Below are 20,942 nucleotides of genomic sequence, written 5' to 3' on the forward strand. Positions count from 1 at the left end.
AGTTTCACATGACAACAAGAACTAATGCTAGACTCTGCAGGCAATGCTTTTTAGGATGTTTCACCTAAGAATGAGTTCAAATACTTCATTATCAGTAGAAAGTACTCAAAAATAAGCCCACAGGACAACCCCAACTACACAAACTTCTTAAGAATTAGATTGTACCTAAGTATGAAAGCAACTCCAAAACAAGTTCAAGGTTGATCTTGTAAGGGTTCATATACAAGATAGCCTGCTGTGTATGACTGCTATACTTCGCATAGTAAGGAGCCAAATCAATACCAGATCCAGACTGGACTGGGACATATTCCTAAAAGACAAAAGCAGGCAAAGAAGATAATATTCTTAGTGTTTTAGAAGAATGTAAGAGAGCAGAAGACCAATTTGCTATTCACTTAAAATAGACATTGATGTAAGAGACATTTAACTAACTACCCACAAAACCCAATGCAAGTTAGATTAAATCACACCCACTTATATAATGTGCATAGGTATACGCTGTTATATGACATTCCAATTAAAAAAACAAAGTAAAAATTAAAGTCTGTCCAAAAAATAAACAGTTTTCAGGTCCATATCTGGCATTTGTTTGGTATCAATTCAAACTGAGGTAGGATGTCCACTTTTCTTCCTAAACTCTTCCTTTGGGGTACAAGAAACCAGTTTCCCCTCTCTCCTCTCCCTCACTTGACTGTTCTCTAATGGTTGCAATGAATTAGGTGGCAACTCCTGCAGTGTTCTGGAGCCGGAGAGAGTTACAAGATGAGACATACATTTAAATTTACTGTTTAATTGTTTATAGACATCTTACATACATAGCATAAAGTTTCTATGTTAAGTGCCACTGTTGTATTGGGTTTGTGTGGTCAGGTTTTGGTAGCAGGGGGACTACAAGGGTGGGTTCTGTGAGAAGCTGCCAGAAGCTATGCCCATATTGGGTACAGCCAATGCCAGCTGGCTCCAAGACAGACTCACCTCTGGCCAAGGCCAAGCCAATCAGGTATGATAGTAATGCCTCTGTGATAACATATTTAAGAAGGGGGAAAAAAAGTTATTGTGCAGATGAAATTGCGGTCAGAGAAGAGTGGAGTGAGAACACGCGAACAACTCTGCAGACACCAAGGTCAGTGGAGAAGGAGGGGAAGGAGGTGCTTCAGCCACTAGAGCTGAGGTTCCCCTGCAGCCCGTGGTGCAGACCATGGTGAGGCAGCTGTACCCCTGCAGCCCATGGAGGTCAACAGGGGTGTAGAGATCCACCTGCAGCCCATGGAGGAGACTCATGCTAGAGCAGGAGGATGCCTGAAGGAAGCTGTGATCCCATGCAAAGCCCATGTTGGAGCAGCTCGTGGCAGGGACCTGCTGACCCATGGAGAGAGAAGCCCATGCTGGAGTAGGTTTCCCTAGTAGGACTGGTAGCCTGTGTCTGAAAGACTGTGCCCATGGAAAAGTGACCCATGTTGCAGCAGTTTGTGAAGAACTATTGCCTGAGGGATGGACTCACATTGGAGAAGTTCACAAAGGACTGTCTCCCATGGGAGGGATCCCATGGTGGAGCAGGGGAGGGACTCCTCTCTCTGAGCAGCCGCAGAAACAACCTGTGATGAACTGACCATAACCACCATTTCATATCTCCCTGTGCTGCTGGGGAGAGGGGAGGAAACAGAACTTGGGAAGGAGGCTGGGGTGGGCAGAAGGTGTTTTTAAGATTTATTTTACTTCTCATTAGCCTGCTCTGATTCTGTTAATAATAAATTTAATTAAGATCCCCACTTCAAGTCTGTTTTGCCTGTGAAGACATTGGTGACCGATCTCTTCCGGTCCTTATCTCAGCTCACGAACCCTATGTTATATTTGCTCTCCTCTGCTGAGCTGCAGAGCAGAGTGACAGAGCAGCTTTGGTGGGTATGAGGCATCCAGCCAGTGTCAACCCTCTACAATTTTAAATTACTTCATTGTTAATACACTTAAAGAAGCTTGACACTGCATATCTTTCTGTACTGAAGCATCAATCGAAACAAACCACAAAGGTGGAGTAGCACTCATGAGAGTGCTTGGGCTTACAACTAAAGGATGCTGTTGTGATGTACGGGGTTACTACCATTCTAGGACAGGAAAAAAACCCAAACAATCAGCAGAGCACACGAGAGTGTATTTTTCAACATATGCATCACCGTTTGTTCACACCAAGCTAAATAGTCCTGCAGAAATTTTGATAAAGCAAGTCAGAGTATAGTTTAGATGAACAGCCTAAGCTGCCACAATCAGATAGTATTGATATAGTCTCCCCTTCGAGAATTTTGATTAGGAAGCACATAGAGCTGTCACTGCAGAGTACCTAAGGATTAATCATAATTAAACAAAAAAAGCTCTGTACAACAACCTCATGTAAATCATCTCATTTGGTATGCCAAGTTGGAGCACCTTGGGAGTTTTTCAGCTAAGAAGGATAAGATCCCGACTCTTCTGTTGTTACGTTTGCTACATAGGAGAATTCTTTCAGGAAAAAGAAATGAAATGCTTTCCCTGCTGCTGCTTATAGATCCAGAGCTGGGAATCTGTACAGCAGAACTCAATGTCAAATACAGCAAAATCAAGCCAGCTATACAGGAGATGGAGAGACAATCAAAAGGATGCAGCCTTTATAAATACTTGGTTTCCACTGTAGGAGTGCCATTGTGTATGTGTTTTACCAACTGAAAAATATTTTACATTATACAATCCAATCACACTTGAGGAACCAAAATGATAAAATAATAAAAAAAAGTCAAATTTTCCAAGTCAAAGCTAGAAATACCTATCTTACCTGATGCTTTGTAGTGCCTCCTCCTTTGACAGTAACATTTATTACTACTTCCTCCTCCTCCTCCAAGAACTTCTGACAGTATTCTGAGTCTTTCTCCAGAACATAGCCAGTTGCTTCAATTACATCTTCAACATGGAAAATCTTTGGTGAAAATTTGCAGAAGAAACAAGGCATATCAAAAACTGATCAGCACTTTTTTCATTTTTTAAAGCTTACATAACAAAGGTGAACAGGGCATGCCTTAATGCTGTAACAGATCTTGCAAATTTCAACTTAATCTTTCTTAAGATTTTTGTAAACCTAAACTTAGAGTTGCTACAAGTTTGCTAATGGACTTTTCCATGCGATCACTAACACAAACTTTACCATGGCCTGTATTGCATGCATAACAAAAATACAGAGTCTAATGACAAAGTTGCATAGGGAGCAGGGTGAATTCTTTAATGCTTTCATTTCTGCCTAGGTTGAATAGATAAAAATCAAAATATCAGTGATGGACAGATTTTAATCAATAAATCCATCAGAAAAAAAAACATTACAACCTTATACTTCAAAGCCCTGAAGTCACCTTACATTTCCATAAAAGAAAAAGGGTTACAAGTCCTCAAAAAATGTATTTTAAGACTTGAATTCTTGGTAATAAAAAAGTGATATAGACATATTGCCTACAGATACTAACCAGGCAAGCACTGTGCACATGCATACAAACTGTCTTGCATACCGAAGAGAAACATCTACCTACCTCAACTGGGTAACTCCTCCCCGAAATCCTTAAAATGGGACAATGTGAGAAATAGCTGGAAAACTTCTCACTGTCTGCAGTAGCACTCATTAAAATCACATGCAGGTCTGAGCGCTTATGCAAGATCTCTTTCAGAGTAACTAGCAAGAAATCAGACTGGACACTTCTTTCGTGTACCTAGAATTAGAAAAAACATATCTATAGCAAGGATTTAGTACAGGCAGGGCTCAGAATAACTATAGTTTCTGCGGAATAGTAAAGAATTAATAACCTCATCTACAATAACATGAGATATACTTGAAAGAAGACCATCTTCTTGAAGTTTCCGAAGCAGGACACCTGTTGTACAGTACAGAAGTCTGGTGGCTTCTCCCATTCTTGATTCCATACGAATTTGATATCCACACAGGGAATTCTTAAATAAAATATTAAAAATACCTTAAAATAATATACAAGCTAGCAATATTCAAAATTAAATGAAACTTCATACCTGTCAGATTCAGACACTGCACAAGTTGCTAATTAAGTAGTGTGGTGCACGACTGCCACACTTTCCTACCAGTGCCTCCCTTTGTTACAAAAGGGAAAACACACTAAGCTTATTCAGAGTATCAAAGAGCTGGTAAACTCAGGGTTCTTTTCAGGATTCTTTGCCAGCCTCAAAAATATTTTTGCACAAACAGACCACCATAACAAATAGAGGACTTTGGCTTTCGTCAAGTAACAAAATAACTTCTGTTGGAAGGGAGCCTCTCTCAAAGCAGAGCCTCACTCGAGGCTAGATTGGATTGCTAGGACCCTTATTCTCCATCCCAGGGAGTTTTCTCCATCCCTAGTGATAGTGGTGCAACAGTCTTTGGGCAATCTACTCAACTCTTTGATCACTCTCATTATGAAACACCATTGCTCTACATTAGCCTCTAAAGATTTTAGAAATCATATATGGATACCCAGACGTTCGCAAGTGACAACTTGAAAAGAAACAACTAACATAGCAAGAAGTCCTTTTTGAGCGAAAACAACATCCAATTCTTTAGTTGTGTAAGAAATAATGTTTTCACTTTGTACCAACAATCCAGCCCCCTGTATTTGATCAAGACAAGAAAAAGGAATTCAGACACATCTTACTTTTCCTCCTGGTCCTGATTCGCAGCCTAGCTCTTCACAAACCCTGGTTGCCAGACTCACTGCTGAGATTCTTCGGGGTTGTGTGCAAACAATATTGCATTTTTTTGATCCTTCATCTAGCAACAAGTCTTCCAACAAAAAATGGGGCACCTGGGTACTCTTCCCACTGCCTGTTTCACCAGCCACAACAAGTACTCGATGTTTTTTAAGAGTTTCTATGATTGAGCATCTGTGCTTAAACACAGGTAACTCTTGTCTCTCTTTCAGAAGCTTCTCATATTTAGAGGACCTTTGCAGCTTTTTGAACAAAATCCTTGAAGGTTCCAAACTATCTGCATCTGAGGTCTCAAGGGAGAGACTGCTGAAGTCCTCATCAGAAACTAAGTTTTCCCAGGAATCTTCAGGACCCTCAGATACTTTAGGCTGGTCTTCAGACTGTAGCTGCTGTTGTTTTTTGAGTTTGTTTAATAATTTAGCAATAAAGGTATCACGAGGCTTGTTGGTTTCTATCTTGTTTTCTTCTTCCTTTTTCTTTTCAATATCCCTCCATTCTAGCCAGACATCTCGGTAGGTAGGAGGCAGTAACTGATGAACTGACTTCAGGTGCAAAAAGCAGAAAAAATTACATTATTACATACTTAGTAGTATCGCTAATATTTTATCTGTAAACAAACTTGAGTGTCAAAAGATAATGACAAAAAAAAGGTAGGGAGCTACTTCTAAACACAGTAACCATGAAAATAGTAATATAAACATCAACAATGCATTTTTGATTTTCAACTGGCTTGCATTCTTTATAACACAGAAAGAATAGCTTTACTTTCCAAAAAATATCCTTTCTGTATGCTGCAAAGCATACGCATGATTGTACATAAAAACAAATTAAGATATAATACAAGCAAAGAATTTAATGGGAAATACATCATTAAACTATTTTTAGAATTTAACTACAGGTTTTATAACAAAAAAGTGCAGAGGCAGATTCCAGGCCAAGAACAGTAATATTGATCAAAATCTTACTTGTCCTTTGGTTAAATGGTAGAGTGCCAAAGTAGCAGCTAGATGTTGTGCTTGCATACTATCTTCTGTTACGATTGTAGGACACATTGCCATTATATCATCTGATGATTTGACAATCCTGACCCTTAAAGAGAAATTCTTAAAGGCAATTATCTCAATTTTTGCTATCTATATAAACAGTACACCTGTTAATGTTTTTGTATAAAATAAAAGAGTGAAATTCAAATACAGAAACTAAGCAAAATAAACTTCATATTGCTCAATAATATTTTACAAACAGAAATAGCAGGTATTAGTTTGATTGAACAGCAGAATATTTTCAGTAAAGATTCCAGTAATGATCTTATGACTTCTTTTTTTCTCTTAACAAATGTCTTCATTTTTTTCAAAGCACAAGTATTTATACACATACCAATAAGGTTAGGTGCTTGGAAGAAGGACTAAATATTTGTTTGTGTGCTTGTATCTGTCTAGGATAGATCAAGATGACATTTAATGAACTACTGAGATGCAAACAGTTGTTTAACAGATACATGCTAGTCAGAGTAGCAGCCAAATTTCTCATATTCTTAGGTGGACAATATATTCGTAACTTTTACCTTGAGTAAGAAAACAAGTTCTTTTATTTCATTCCTTCAAGAAATATTACTCATTTGTAATGCTGTATCTACTTTATTTGTACATAATAATATTCTACTTCATAACACTATATTACAGAATTGTTTTCTGAAACAAATTTAAAAAATTAAAAGGTACTGCGCTGTTTTAACTACAAATTTATGGTAGCTTTAATACAAATTTCTAACTTCCACTTTATTAAAGAATCTCCAAAGGGGTTTTAGTATTCATAAACTTAGAATCTATGATTTAATATACTACTTTGAATGAGAATACCAAAAGTCAGTTGTCTAAATTTATCTCACAGGTTTGCTTCAGACTAACCTTTCATTCAGGAGTACATAAATAAAAATCTCATCTGAGCTTTACAGGATCATTCACTAGAATCTTATTTTTTTTAACTGTACCTAGTCTAACTGTCACTTTTGTTATCCAGAGTGAAATACCTCCCCGATGGACTAAAAAAGAGTTTATATATATACAATACTAATATAAATCTGGATCAACAAGACAGAATTGGCCACATTTTCTATTTTTAAATGAACCAAAATGAAGTTATAAAGGTTACAGAAAATACATACCTACATTTCCAGTATTTTCCAACAGGAATTTTTTCAAAAGAAGGATTTGGACTCTTGGGAAAATTTTTCCTGCACCAGTCAATCAAAAATTGTTTTGGAGATTTACCAGTCCAACTTCGAGCACTATAATCAAAGTTTCTTATATCTAGTGGTTCTTTCTTTTTCACTACAAGAGCAGAATGACACATTTTAAGTCTCCTAAAGTTTATTTTACAATCCTTTGAAGTCAACAACATTTTTACCTTTTATTCAAATGTATTTTACTAGACAGTAATATTTTCTGAAATATTTTGCAGAAATACTGGTATTGGTAACACATGACAGAAATGCCTGCATTTCCCATAGAAGCATCTAGCAGAAAATTAGTTACAGTATTTTTTCATCTTTGGTCACCCAATAATTTTAGAACTTTCATTAAAGTCTGGTTATTAGAAAATAATCTAACAGTTTGAAGATTTACCATTAAAATAGTTCAAAAGGATGAGACAGTGACACTAGAGACAGTAATTAGCACTGCAATTGAAAAAAGAAATAATCTAAATTTTAGACAGGACAGAATGGCAAAAATAACTTTCAATGTAATCTGCTAAAACAAATACAGATCCTTTAAAGTCAGCTTGGTCAGTGAGACAGACTGATCGTTTGCAGATGAGACCAATCTGGGCAGGAATGTTGATCTGCTGGAGGGCAGGAAGGCTCTGTAGAGGGATCTGGACAGACTGGATAAATGGGCTGAGGCCAATGGTATGAGGCTGAAAAGTGCCAAGTCCTGCCCTTGTGCCACGGCAACCCCAGGCAGGGGAAGAGTGGCTGGAAAGCTGCCCAGTGGAAAAGGACCAGGAATGAAGGTCAACAGCGGCTGAACATGAGCCAGCAGTGTGCCCGGGTGGCCAAGAAGGCCAATGGCATCCTGGCTTGGATCAGCAATAGTGTGGCCAGCAGGACCAGTGACTGGCCAACAGGACAGTGACTGTCCCCCTGTACTGGGCACTGGTGACGGTGCACCTTGAATTCCATGTTCAGTTTTAGGTCCCTTACTACAAGAAAGACATTTTGGTGCTGCAGCATGTCCAGAGAAAGGCAATAGAGCTTGTGAAGGCTCTGGAGCACAGGTCCTGTGAGGAGCTGCTGAGGGTGTTTAGCCTGGAGAAGAGGAGGCTCAGGGGAGACCTTATCACTCTCTACAAGTATCTGAAAGCAGATTGTAGCCAGGTGGGGGTCAGTCATTCCTCATTAGGAGGAATTTCTTCATGGAAAGGGTATCAAGCATTGGAACAGGCTGCCCAGGGAGGTGGTGGGGTCACCATCCCTGGAGGTGTTTAAGAAAAGACTGGACAGGGCACATAGTGCCATTGTTTAGTTGACAAGGTGGTGACTGGCCAAATTTTGGACTTGATCTCAGATGTCATTTACAACTTAAACAACTCTGAGCCCTTCTGTGGTAGTCCGCCTTCCTTTCTCATGATCAGAGCTTGCTGACTCTGCAGTGCAAAGCAACACAACCTAGAAAAACAAGAACTAATTCTGAAATCTTGTGGTACGCTTCAAGCTTGTACTACTGAACCTCTTTCAACACACCTTTGTCTTCCTTTGCAGCACCATCAGGTTTTTCAAGCAAGCTCAAATTGAAAGTGGTTTCTTGAGGCTGAGGTGAGGGAGTTTTTTTCTTTTCGCTTTCCTGTTTGTTTGAAATCTTTAGAGCTGGATTAAATACTGGATGTTCTTCAAGTACTCCCATTTCTGCCAGAAAGAAGATACAACTTACAACCACCAACTGCTTAAAGCGCTCAATTATATTAATTCGTACTGAGTACCCAAAATCAGAAATAGTAAAATGTTACTGACATTTTAGAATTTGATCCACATGGAAAGTACAGATTCAGAAAGGTCTGCATTTCACACACTGACATAAAAGAGGATTAAATAATCTTCAATTCTATCTGACTCCAAGAATTATTTGCCTAACAAACACGCAGGCCAGAAAATAAAACACAGGTAACTTGCACAGCTCTACCTTGCTGAATTCTTCTTATTTTCTCCTGTGCCGCCTTTTGGCCTTGCTTGTCTTTGTCTTGCTTGGAGAGGCTTCCTTGTTCTTTTGCTTCTGAAAGCTTGGCAGACAGATGTATATACCTCTCATTCTATTTCAAGAGAATTATTACTTACAAGTTGAATATTTTAACAAACTTTATAATAAAAAAATGGAGATTTTTTTGTCATTTGTAGCAAGCTCATACAACAGAGAAACAATTAGTTCTTATATAACTGTCAAAACCTCTCAGAATTTGAGTCACTTTCCTAATCAAACTAAGATATATTTTAAGAATTTTGCCTTTCCAGATAAATACATTCAACATTTTGAACCCAGTACAAAAAACAGAGGAAAGGAAAAACAAGTTAGAAAAGGAGAATTTTCAACCCAGTAGCCTGCAACTGTAAAAACAGATCATGTAAAAAAGTATTCAGTCTCCAATTTATAACAAATCCCCCACATACAGATGTACCAGACATTTTTGAAAGACTTTGTGAAGCATTATTCTATTCTTACTAGGTCAAACTGTTCCTCAGCTGTCTCTTTCAAAGACTCATTCTTCTCGTCATCACTCTGTTGCTCGGCGTATCGCAAAATCCATTCCTTCATACTCACTTCTTTCTCTTTCCCCACATTCATCTTCTAAGAAGAGCAATGTAAGTCAAAAGAAATTATAAAAGGAAGTAAAAACATCAATGCTCTTTTCTGCCAGGAACTAATGTTTAAGATTTTATATACAAACTAAGATACGCAACAAAAAAACATGGGGCAAACTTCTCCAACTGGGGTGAATATTTCACTATAAACATAAATAGATCTTAACACCAGAATGATTGTAATTGCTGTAAAGAATGAAATCCCTTGCATGAAATTTTTTCGATTTCTGGTTTTAAGATTCAATGACCACAGAAATCAAAACACTGCGAGTACACAGGAAAAGTTAAACCCACAAATTATGTAAAGAGTGCCACCTGTAAATAAACAGAATAAACCCATTCTAGGATACAATTAAGCTTAAGAATCATAGAATGGCTTGGGTTGGAAGTGACGTTAAAAGATCATCTAGTTTCAACCCCAGCTCATGTTGATACCGAGACTTGCCCTGACCCAGGTGCAGCACCTTGCACTAGGTCTTGTTTAAACCTCAGGAGATTCCCTGTGCTTTACCACAGAAGTGACCTGTGAAGAGCCTTCTAGACTCCACATGAAAAATACAATACCTTCAAATGACCATTCCACTGAAGTTAAAATAATGTGGGTGACAATTATTAATCATGCATTATTTCATAAGCTTTATCAGTGTTGGAAGCCAATGCAACTCCTGTATTTTAGAAAACTTTGTTCTCTCTTCTCCCAGTAAATGCAGGTGAAATCTTCAGTTTACCTTAGTTTCAGGGCCACTTGCCTTCTTTTTGTTATCTACTAAGTGAGGCGGAGGTTCATGCTGTGACACGGGAGAACGAAACTTTGCTCTTGGTTTCTGCTGCTGCTCCTCAAACTGCTGGCTAAAACCTTCAGGCAAAGCATCTTCAAAATAAAAAACTCACGTCACAGAAAATGCCAATAATTACAGAAAATCTTTTAAAGTGTGTTGGGAACCAGCTAGAAGAACACAAAACCAAACCAGCACCCCTGAAATAAAATTAGATTTTAGCATTTATATAAGCTAGTATTTGCTTGTTGGACTTTCACAGAACTCCAAGAGTAGGAACAAGTCCATACCACTTTAAACACTAAAATATCCCACAACCAGAAAGCTGAGAATCTAGGAGAAGAACGCTGTGGTGACTACCAATCTTAGTGAAACGATATATTTATATAATTACTACTATGAAGCATTCCTATGGCAGAGCAAGTCCTATTTCTTTTCTGTTAAAAACTATTCTCTGTCACCGTACTCACCATCAGGAAGATTTAAACAAAGCCAGTCAAGGGCAGAGTGAAGATCACCACCATACAAAAGTGTATTTTTCATCGCTTCTTCAATGTGCTCAGTCTTAAAAGAGAACCTTTGTAAAGCCATGTATACATCCTATAAACAGAAAAAGCCAGAAAGCATCAGGATTTCATCTATCAGTGTAATACAGGTTTATAAACTCCTATTTCCCACATAGCGGAAAGCTGGTTTTAAATAAAGGTAAACAACATGGCACTCTTTGTATCATAAGGCTAAGCAGAAAATTCTGTTTTGCGCATAAAATTTATAATATTTTCTATGTAAATAAGCATGCATAGGTATAAATAAATCTACATTCCAGCCTCTGTAGAGAACGTAATTTTTCAGTTAAAAAAAATACACCTACAATTTTCCAGCTAAGTGGAATGAAAAATATAGGAAACATAAAACATTCAGATTAAGTACTATTCCTCTATCTTTTCTGAAGACTCTTGATTTTAGTTCCTGAATCCATAAAGATGTGCTTTTCCTAATAAGCATACTTCTTGATTCCATTGACTAATCAATAATATAACTACTGAAAAGCGTGCTGTAACGGTTTGCACTGCACACAAAAGTGTAGTACAATACATGATAAAAATGACAAAAACTAAACTCTTTATTCTAAATAAGCAACGGTCGGAAAACAAAACTTTGAACTCTACCTGTAGTTTCTTTGCAGTAAGTCTTTTGGAAATCATTCCTTTGTCATCATTTTGGGTTTTATGGTCATTGATGACATCAATAATCCTTTTCTCCAAGTTACCATTTATCGTTACCTGCACACAGAGAAAATTAGTTGACACAAACAAACATTACAAGTTTTTAACACATATCAATGCTATTCATGGCTAAGGATGTAAGAAGGCAGAAATCTCTCTGCCATTCAAATTCCAATTTCTCCAGCTTTCCATAAGTGCTCTAAACATTTCTTCTGAAAGGAACACTTATTTACTTTTGCAACTTATGTGCTTTTACTTGAAATAGAAGAGTTCATTCCTTATTACAAGCAAGGGCCATTTATCTTCAAGGAAATACTCTAAGGAAATTAAAAAAAAAATTCTACTGGAAAACAAGGACTTTCTCCTCTGCTTACAAGAGCTGGTATAAAATAATGCGAACATCAAGATACAATCTGTGACACTCTCCTTCCTACATAACTTTAAAAATAATTTTAGCATATAATTCTAATATTTTTAACTGTTCTAAAGTATGAACCAAGCTTTAGTTGCTCCTAAGGTTGTTATATAAGATCTATATTCTTTCTTTGACAGGAGGAAGAATCCACATGCACAGAAGAGCCCAAACATAATTCTTAATAGTCTTGCATGCAAAATACACTTAAAAAATAGACATTCTCCTATGCCATTAATTTACCCCTATTTCTTAAAGCACACTCAAAACCCGAAATATAATCAGTCAATATCTAATACGTGAATGTAGTTTACCTGCACACATAAAACTGAAGAAGAGCTGAAGAAATACTTACTCAGCTAAAGCAGTACAATGCAAATCAAAGTTATTTTATGTAAAGAAGACATTTACCTTAAGAACAGATTTATCTAGATTTGCAGCAGCCCCGGAATCTGTTGTTGAACTAAAACTATACGTTTTCGGACCTGCAAATTGCAAATAACGATCAATTACATAAGCAGAACACAGAGAACATTGTTTACAGTAGAGCCAACACAACAGAGGTTAGTACAAGCAAGTACTACACTTTTTGCTAACAAGCTGTAATCTCAGATGGCCTGGCCATTGCAAGATTTGCTCATGGTCTGCAACACAAACTGTTCTAATACTATATGGTATCTGAGCTACTTCTGGCAAAGCTGCTTTATTGAAAACAGGCATCTCGCAGTGCTGCAGAATACTAGTTTTTCAGACTATGCCCAGAACAGTCATCCCTCAGCTCACCCAACACTGCTGAAGTGCCTCCAGCCCTGTAACTGGTCTTTCAAGAAAGAAAAAGACCCTCCAAAATAATCCCAAATCCAGATTGTATTGGTTTTGACAACATAGAAAACACACATCTACATAAGAAACTCTGGGAAAAGTGCCACCCAAACACCTGCTGTACAGGATCTGCTGATAATCTAATAACAAGACTTTTTGTAAATAACTCAACACACTGATGCCAACAAAGTTCATCTACTCAGGGACACCCCTGGAAGCAGAATCACAAACTAGTTATGGTAGGAGAAGACTTCTGGAGAACATCCAGTCCAACTCCCCTGCACACGCAGGGTCACCTAGAGCCGGTGACACAGGAACACGTCCAGGTGGGTTTGGAATGTCACCAGACAGGGAAACTCCACAACCTCTCTGACCAGCCTGTTCAGTGCTCTGTCACCCTAAATGTAAAAAAGTTCTGAAACTTTTTGTTTTAGTTTCTGGCCTGTTTTAGTTTATGGCTCCTTGTCCTGTCACTAGGCACCACCAAAAAGAGTCTGGCACCATCCTCTTGACATCTGCCTTTGAGACATATTTATGTGTATTAATACCCTCTCAGCCTTCTCTTCTTTAAACAGGCCTGGCTCCAGCAGTCTCTCCTCATACGAGAGACGCTCCAGACCTCTCATCATCTTTGTGGCTTTCGCTGGACCCTCTCCAATAGCTCCTTTTCTGTCCTGAGGAGCACAAACCGGGCACAGCGCTCCAGACACGCCCTCACCGGCGCCGAGCAAAGCGGCAGGATCACCTCTCTAGACCTTTCAGACAGGCAGGGCGGGCTGACGCCAGGCCCAACCAGCCTCGGGGTGGAGTGACTCCAGCTGCCTCTCCCGACGCCGGGAAACACCAGTCCTTCTGCTGGGCCTCTCCCTCTTCCCAGTCCGCGGGCAGCTGCAGCCGCACCCTCAGGCGCTCCCTGAGGGCGCTCCCCCTCCAGCCAAGGCACCCTCACCCGCGCACGCCCCGCACGGCACGGGCGCTCCGCGGTGCGCGGTACCTTGTTTCACACGCAGTTCCTTGGCGGCGGGCGCGGGGCGGAGCGGGGCGGCCCTGCCGGGGGGCTCTGCGGGCGCGGCCCCCTCGCGCTGCGGGGGCTGCGCGGCGGCGGCAGCGACGCGCGCGCGGGCGGTGGCGGCAGCGGCCGCATGAGCTGCGCTGCCCGCGCGCTGCTTCTTGTTGCGGCCGCCCATAGCGCGCGCCAGCCCCGCGCCCTGTGCGCCTGCGCACATCCGGGCACCGCGCGCGGCAACGCCATACTCCCATTGGTCAGTATCACTTCCCACCCACAGCGCACGCGCTCGGGCCGCGCAGCCTCCTCTTCCTCCTCCCTCGGTCTTCCGGGAGCGCAGCGTCCAGGAGAACCAGGAGCGGGCCCGAGACTGGGAGAGGGCCCGAGAGTGGGAGCGGGCCCGAGAGTGGGAGCGGGCCGTGCGTGCGGCTCCCGGCGCCCAGGGCCGGCGGGCAGCTCTGTCTGTCCTCTCTCGGGGTGCGGCGCCGGAAAGGCCCCCCGCCCCCCGCGCGGGGCACTGTGGGAACGCGGCGGGTGGCAAGCATGGCGGAGGCGTTCGGGGACGAGCTCTTCAGTGTGTTCGAGGGGGACGCGGCCGCCGCCGCCTCTGGGGCCAAGAAGGGCAAAGCGGGCGCCGTCGAGGCCGCCAGGAGAGCAGGGTGAGGGCGCAGAGAGGGGCCGCGGGTGCTCTGTCGGTGGCGGCTCGGGTCGTAGCACTGGGCCTGGCTTGTGCCGGCCGGGTGTGAGCTGCTGAACCCCCCCGGCACCGGGAGTCGGTGCAGCCTGAAGGAACCCAACCTCGATAAGTGTCTGAAGGGCGGGTGCCAAGAGGATGGAGCCAGGCTCTTCTTGGTGGTGCCGAGCAATAGGAAAAGAGGCAGCGGGCAGAAACTGATGCACAGGAATTTTCATCTGAACATGAGGGAGAACTACTTTATTGTGTGGATGACCAAGCACTGGAACAGGTTGCCTAGAGAAGTGACGGAGTCTCCCTCACAGGAGATATTCCAAAACTGTCTGGATGCAGTCCTGTGCCATGTGCTCTGGGATGACCCTGCTTGATCAGGGAGGTTGGACCACTGTGGTGCCTTCCAACCTGACCTGTTATGTAATTCTGTGACCTGCTTTCCCAAAATTTCTGGCCCTAAAGCTGTAGTCAGCCCTGGCTCAGTGGAAATTGGGAAGTATTGGGACCTGCTAGGCAGCTTATCTGGGAAGTTGCCTGAAATCCCACAGTTCTTTTTGTGAATGGAATTCCCCCTGGATTGTTCCCTGAAAGCAATGTCATCGCAGTCACCGTTGGGACAGCTGTTTTCTTTCCTGAAAATAAATAAATTAAAGGTGCAAAGTTTAAATTTTTTGTCTGTTTATGTTGCAGAAAAGGATTGGAAGAAAAACCTTCAGTACCAGCAACAGGGAAGCCGAAAAGGGATGTTGAGGTTGATAGCACAGAAGCTGGTTTTTTGGGAAAGAAGCCAAAATTGGAAGATGTATCAGAAGATGTTAAGTAAGTGCCCAGCTTAATGTATAAAGTAGTTCCAGCAAGCCATACTGGTTAGCCATTGCTGATTGTGAACAGTCACTATAAAGTAGTTTTGCACTGTTTTTGAATGAAGCTGAATTTTTGTATGAAGATTTGCATTTCCATTGTCTGTTTTAAGTGAGACTGCTAGTGCAGTCTCAGCAGTGATGAGCACTGGATGTGTTTGAAACAAAAGTGCAAGCATTCATGTATTTAGTCATGTATTTAGTATTTATCACATATGTAAGTACAGAGTGTTATGTGTTTGTGGGTACTCATATGAATTGAGAGTTCTTGGTCAAAGCCATTGTGTTGATTCCACACACAGCAAGAGATGAGCAGCCAAGTACATGGGAGGAGGCAGGCTTGGTTTGCTGTGTACCATGCCATTGAAAAACATAATTGGCTTGGGATACTCTGGGGTAATTAGAGTAGTTTGACCAGAGAGACAGAAACAAGAGTTTTGAGGCATGTAAGGTGATAACTGCAGTAAATGTTTGGAATCTTGATTATGGGTATGCATTTAAATTTGAGCATAAATGGCGGGTGTTTGACATGGATAGAGGGGTGTACTTGTACATGTCAGCAGCTAGGGAGATGAGGCAGCTGAAGGGAAGCCAGAATGCCGTTTTTGTGCTGTAGGATCTGCATTATCTATCCCTTTTTTCTTTCTAGAACTTCATGACTGGTATTATGAGGTGTTTTGAGAATAGTTGGAAGGGGCAGTGCAGGCACTTTTTCATCTTATTGTATCTTAAGAGGTTCTTGGAAACTCAGAAAATTTGGAGGGTTCATGGGAAAAAAACTCATCCAGACCTGCCAAATGCGGGTGTGCACTTCCTGTTCAAGGTGCAGAAAACTGTACTACAGAAATATAACATGTGTTTGCTGTGCTCTTATGCTCTTTTCTGGGTGATGTGTTACTGACTTCTGTCAGGCAGAATTCTGGTCTGGATTATCAATTGGTCTTGCATATTAATTTTTCCTAAGTTGAAAGTAAGATTTTCTGAGAGAAGGTCATGAGAAGACTTCTTAGAGCACTGTGAAGAAAGGGTATAGAAGCAAGAGAAAACCAGAGCCAGCATTTTAAGTCAATTTCTGAGTGGTATCAGCAGAATGTGTGTTCGCCCGCAGTAGCTTATAAAATCATAAGGAATAAACAGTTTCATGCAGTGAGACTGTATTCCTTCCTTGTGGCCATGAAAGAAGGAACTGGTAAAGAAACTGGGCCTTGTCTTCAGGCATCTGCTTAGGTTGATCCAGGCTGCTGTTATTCCGTGTCATGACTAGCAGCAGGAATACAGGTCTTGAATTTTGCTTTGTTGTGTATTGGAAAAAGCCCCCATTTAATCATAAAACTTTATGCAAACAAATGAGATCCAAGTGCTGTTTTGTGGTGAAAGATTTAAAGCAGCAGCTAAAGTAGAGTTATGTAGAGCAAAATCTTAACTTACAGGTATTAGTCCTAGTAGTAGTCTCTGCCGACTGTGCACGTCAAGACTGTGCGTATTTTCTTCGTGTCACAGTTAAAGTAGAGGTGAAATTCAACATGTTAGTGTTTATAAAGATAGAAGAATTTTTGGATGCTTTTCAGTGATCCTAACTCATGTGTTTTTAGTCTGGCAGACCTGATGCCTCAAGTAAAGGTACAAGCTGTGGAAACTGTTGAAGGTTGCACGCATGAGGTAAGTGCAGTGAAAATGCATATGGAAAATATAGGCTTGTTTCATATAATTGTATTTATTACTGCTGGGTTAATAGTATTGTTTGTTTCACTTTTAATTATTGTATCATAGAATTGCAAATCATTTAGGTTGAAAAAGACTTTTAACATCATCCTTAAGACCTTTGAGTGCATTAGCCCAGCACTGCCAATTCCATCACTAAAGCAGGTTCGCTAGGGTCATATCTCCATGTCTTTAAATACTCCCAGGTCTGGTGACTCAGCCACTTCCCTGGGCAGCCTGTTGCAATGCTTGACAACCCTTCCTGTGGAGAAATTTCTTCTGATATCCTGTGTATGTCCAGTTTTCCCTGGCGCAGCTTGAGGCCATTTTGTATTGTCCTGTCACTTGTTACCTCTGAGGAGAAACTGACCGAAACCTGACGGTGCCTGTAGCCCTGCCTGGAGATGTGACCCAGGGGCAGGACCCAGCACTGGGCCTTGTTGAACCTCATACTATTGGCCTCAGCCCATTGATCCAGCCAGTCCAGATCCCTCTGCAGAATCCTCCTATACTTCAGCAGATATATTATTTTATATTAAATTTATGCTTGTAAAGAGTTTGAAGTCTGTGTCTGACATGAAGCATTCAGAAAATGCACTTGAAAAATTAGTAGGATATCTTACCAGAAGAAGTTTGAATCATACTTGTAATGTAATTGAGTGATTGTGAAAGACTTGATCATAATGTAGATAGGTTTCCATATCTGAAAGCTACCAAGAACATTCTGAGCACTGTTGTTGAGGAGGAAAACCTACTAATTGTTAAAATAGGACTGTGTTCATATTGTGATCTATGTGTGCAGCAGTGCATTCTCTATTATGCCATATTCTGCTATTCTTGTTAAAGAATGAAAGGCTTTCTTGTAAAGCTGATTACTGTTGAAAATTACATATTGGCAAAAAGAAAAAAAGAGTTTTCTTTTGTGAAAACAAAATTTTGGAAATTATCCATTTTCAAATTGTATTGATAGACATCATTATGGCTGGGCTTCGCGAACAAAGATTTGGGAAGGCTCTATCCACATTTGATACAGGCACGCTGGTGGCTTATGAGGCCAATACGTGACAGACATATCCGATTGCAAAAGGCACAGCAGAAAGACTCCTTAGATGGTGTATTCTGCAATACACGGTTCTTTCTGCGCTGCCTTTTTTCCTCGAGAGTGATCCTGCGTGTGTTCTCGAAGGAGACAGCTGCGTTATAGATGGTGTGTCTCCAGGCCTCCCGATTGGAGGCCAGAGTAGACCAGTTATGGTGATCAATATATAGACCAAGGCTGAGATGTTGTTTCAGGGAGTCCTTGTACATTGATAGACATAATTACACATCTGAATGTGAAAAATGGGAAATATTAATGCCCAGGTGTCTGTACAATTATTGTTATCTTGAGTTGTCTCATAGAGGTTTGCCTTGAGTTAGTAACTGAACAGAGCTTAAGTATTTAGAATGAATACATGTGGAATATTGGCTGGGAACAGGAACATTACCTGTTTAAATAACAGTGTTGTATGGAAAAGGAATATAATCAGTGTGAGCTGAGTAATTGCTTCTCACTACCACTGGCTGAAAGCCATGATTGTGTCTTGTCCTGAAGAGCTGATGTTCCAAGGTAGGTGAAGCAGTAATATTTCACACAAGACAGCAGGGGTATCAGCAAAGTGAGAGAAGGAGCATTGTTGGGGCAGGAGAATAGAGAGATTAATTGAAAAACTCTTAAGAGGAAGGAAGGAACCTTTGACACATGAGCTCACAGAAACAGGATAATAGCAATTCAAGTTAGTTTTCGTACACTTGACGTTGCCAGACATCACTGCAGTGGACACAGAATTCTGCAACTGTTTTTATTTTAAATGTATTTTATAGGTTGCACTTCCAGCATATGAAGAATTCACAGGTCTGAAGCCACGAACTGGAAAAGCTGCAAAAGTATGTGGTAGATTACATTTCTTTTTCTTTTTTGTACATGCTTTAGATAGTAGATGAGAGTAGAGCAAAAAATTATGTACTTTGTCAGTAAGATCTGGAAAAGATGGCCTGTCATAAGTAAGATGTTTCTATACGTAAAATCTGGTAGAGAAAATTATATGGTTGAATGCGGTGGATAGGCTGTTATGTCAATTCTTTCTGCAACATCAGGTGGTGGCATCACTGTAGTTTCTCTTCCTAAATTAGTAAATTAGAGAAAATTCAGTCATCGGGGCAAAAGTTTAGTTTGGTATGACATCAAGACATAAGCAAAGATCTTAGGTGTGCTATTAGATAAAAATATTTAAATACAAAGCTATTGCAGAATACTGAACTGAGATCAGCTGAAATTACAAATATCTGCAGGATTTCTGCCTCTAATTTGTGCACTGGATCAGTCAGAAAATTAATTAGATGTAACTCTGTTTTAAGATTGTGATGTTTTTGCCTTTTTTCTTTCTAGGAATATCCCTTTATTCTTGATGCCTTTCAGAGAGAAGCTATTCTTTGTGTAGATAACAACCAGTCTGTGTTAGTGTCAGCTCATACATCAGCTGGTAAAACTGTTTGTGCTGAGTAAGTTATTTTCTAACAAGCTCTAATAGAAGGGTGTGATATTCATTGTGTCATTTTGTTGCACCATCAGTAGCTATAGTGTCCCAGTTTCTTGATGCAAAGTTCAGTCCATAGGTGTTAGAATTAAATTGGCCACTCTTGAATATAAAAATTGCATTTCTTTACTGGGTAGCGAAAGGCTTAATTTGTGTTTAAGCTTAACTCCGATTTTTGAACAACCTGTCGGGATGTTATTGTATAGATAGAAGAGAAAGTTTCTTCAATACTGATTTGCATAAATCTGGAAAAAAAACCACCTTGTTTTCTAGCTCCTGGCTATAACTAAAAGACTTTCTTGTGTGTGGTTTTTTTCCTTTGTCAGAAGCACTTGTTTGATTTAGTTTGCAACTTTAATTTCTATCAGTCAAGAAATTTTTAAAAGCTAGTGTATATTTTCTGTCGGCGTTTGATCGTACAATGGAGTGACTTTGCTGACCTGAAGTAAAAAGTGAAATGTATACATGAAGATATATTAGAGCATGGACTCAAATAATAGTAGTTTTGTAGTGGGACAGTGACAGTTTTTTAGTTAAACCAGATGTGCTCTGGTGTCCATAAAAATCAGTTAAGTTGGTGTCAAGGATTTTTTACTCTCCAAAGGGGCATATGTAGTTGAGTTAAGATTGCACTGAACTTAATCTAGATATGAAATGCTGGATTTATTAGAGCATGGGTTCAAATGCTGCATATCATTCTACTGGTGTTCTGAATTGCATAATTTATTATACTTTTAAGCAGGAGATTGGAGCAAAGTAATATGCTCTGAATGTCTTCTAATATATACAGTGTTTGAATACAGGTATGCAATTGCCCTGGCTTTGAGGGAGAAACAGCGTGTGATATTTACAAGTCCAATTAAAGCTTTGAGTAATCAGAAGTACCGTGAAATGTATGAAGAATTTCAGGATGTTGGTTTGATGACTGGAGATGTTACCATTAATCCTACAGCTTCTTGTCTGGTAATGACAACCGAGGTAAGATCAGACATTAATTCTTGATCTGTGTGTTTTCTTTTACCTTTTTTGATTGGGAAGATCTGATATTAAAACATTAAAGTTGCCCAGTTAGGGTAGAAAATATTCTAAAGTTCGTTAAGACTCCTTTGAATGTTTTAGCTTGTGGTTATTTAAAAAGTGAGGTTTTTCAGAACTTTTAAACTGTCAGTCAGGAACTTTAATTCTAATGTGGAGAGAGTCAGAACTTAATTTCCTGGGTGCTCAAGGCACTGACTTTTCTTTGGATAAGCTGACAGTCACACTGTGGGGTCAGTGTTTTGTTCTAGGGGGCAAAA

The 20,942-nt window shown here is 40.3% G+C and overlaps 2 protein-coding genes across 2 annotated transcripts in view; one reads left to right on the plus strand and one right to left on the minus strand.

Moving 5' to 3' along the window:
* DHX29 (DEAH-box helicase 29) overlaps positions 1-14,003 on the minus strand; it is a 30,494-nt gene extending 16,491 nt beyond the window's left edge. The window contains exons 1-15 of the mRNA XM_017811284.1: positions 13,811-14,003; positions 12,406-12,479; positions 11,526-11,639; positions 10,827-10,956; positions 10,309-10,451; positions 9,441-9,566; positions 8,907-9,033; positions 8,471-8,632; positions 6,893-7,058; positions 5,694-5,817; positions 4,674-5,270; positions 3,817-3,960; positions 3,546-3,722; positions 2,804-2,944; positions 166-310 (exon numbers count right to left, since the gene is read on the minus strand). Of these exons, the coding sequence (XP_017666773.1) occupies positions 166-310; positions 2,804-2,944; positions 3,546-3,722; positions 3,817-3,960; positions 4,674-5,270; positions 5,694-5,817; positions 6,893-7,058; positions 8,471-8,632; positions 8,907-9,033; positions 9,441-9,566; positions 10,309-10,451; positions 10,827-10,956; positions 11,526-11,639; positions 12,406-12,479; positions 13,811-14,003 (2,563 nt within the window). The remainder of the gene's footprint in view (positions 1-165; positions 311-2,803; positions 2,945-3,545; positions 3,723-3,816; positions 3,961-4,673; positions 5,271-5,693; positions 5,818-6,892; positions 7,059-8,470; positions 8,633-8,906; positions 9,034-9,440; positions 9,567-10,308; positions 10,452-10,826; positions 10,957-11,525; positions 11,640-12,405; positions 12,480-13,810) is intronic.
* Positions 14,004-14,167: 164 nt separating this feature from the next.
* The window catches only part of SKIV2L2 (Ski2 like RNA helicase 2), a 46,707-nt gene continuing 39,932 nt past the window's right edge, over positions 14,168-20,942 (plus strand). Inside the window, exons 1-6 of the mRNA XM_017811201.1 lie at positions 14,168-14,481; positions 15,201-15,329; positions 16,963-17,029; positions 18,935-18,997; positions 19,500-19,612; positions 20,451-20,625. Coding sequence (XP_017666690.1) covers positions 14,366-14,481; positions 15,201-15,329; positions 16,963-17,029; positions 18,935-18,997; positions 19,500-19,612; positions 20,451-20,625 — 663 coding nt within the window. The 5' untranslated portion in view covers positions 14,168-14,365. The remainder of the gene's footprint in view (positions 14,482-15,200; positions 15,330-16,962; positions 17,030-18,934; positions 18,998-19,499; positions 19,613-20,450; positions 20,626-20,942) is intronic.

This window comes from Lepidothrix coronata, unplaced genomic scaffold (assembly GCF_001604755.1).
Source record: "Lepidothrix coronata isolate B3197 unplaced genomic scaffold, Lepidothrix_coronata-1.0 Scaffold31, whole genome shotgun sequence".
Lineage (NCBI taxonomy): Eukaryota > Metazoa > Chordata > Aves > Passeriformes > Pipridae > Lepidothrix > Lepidothrix coronata.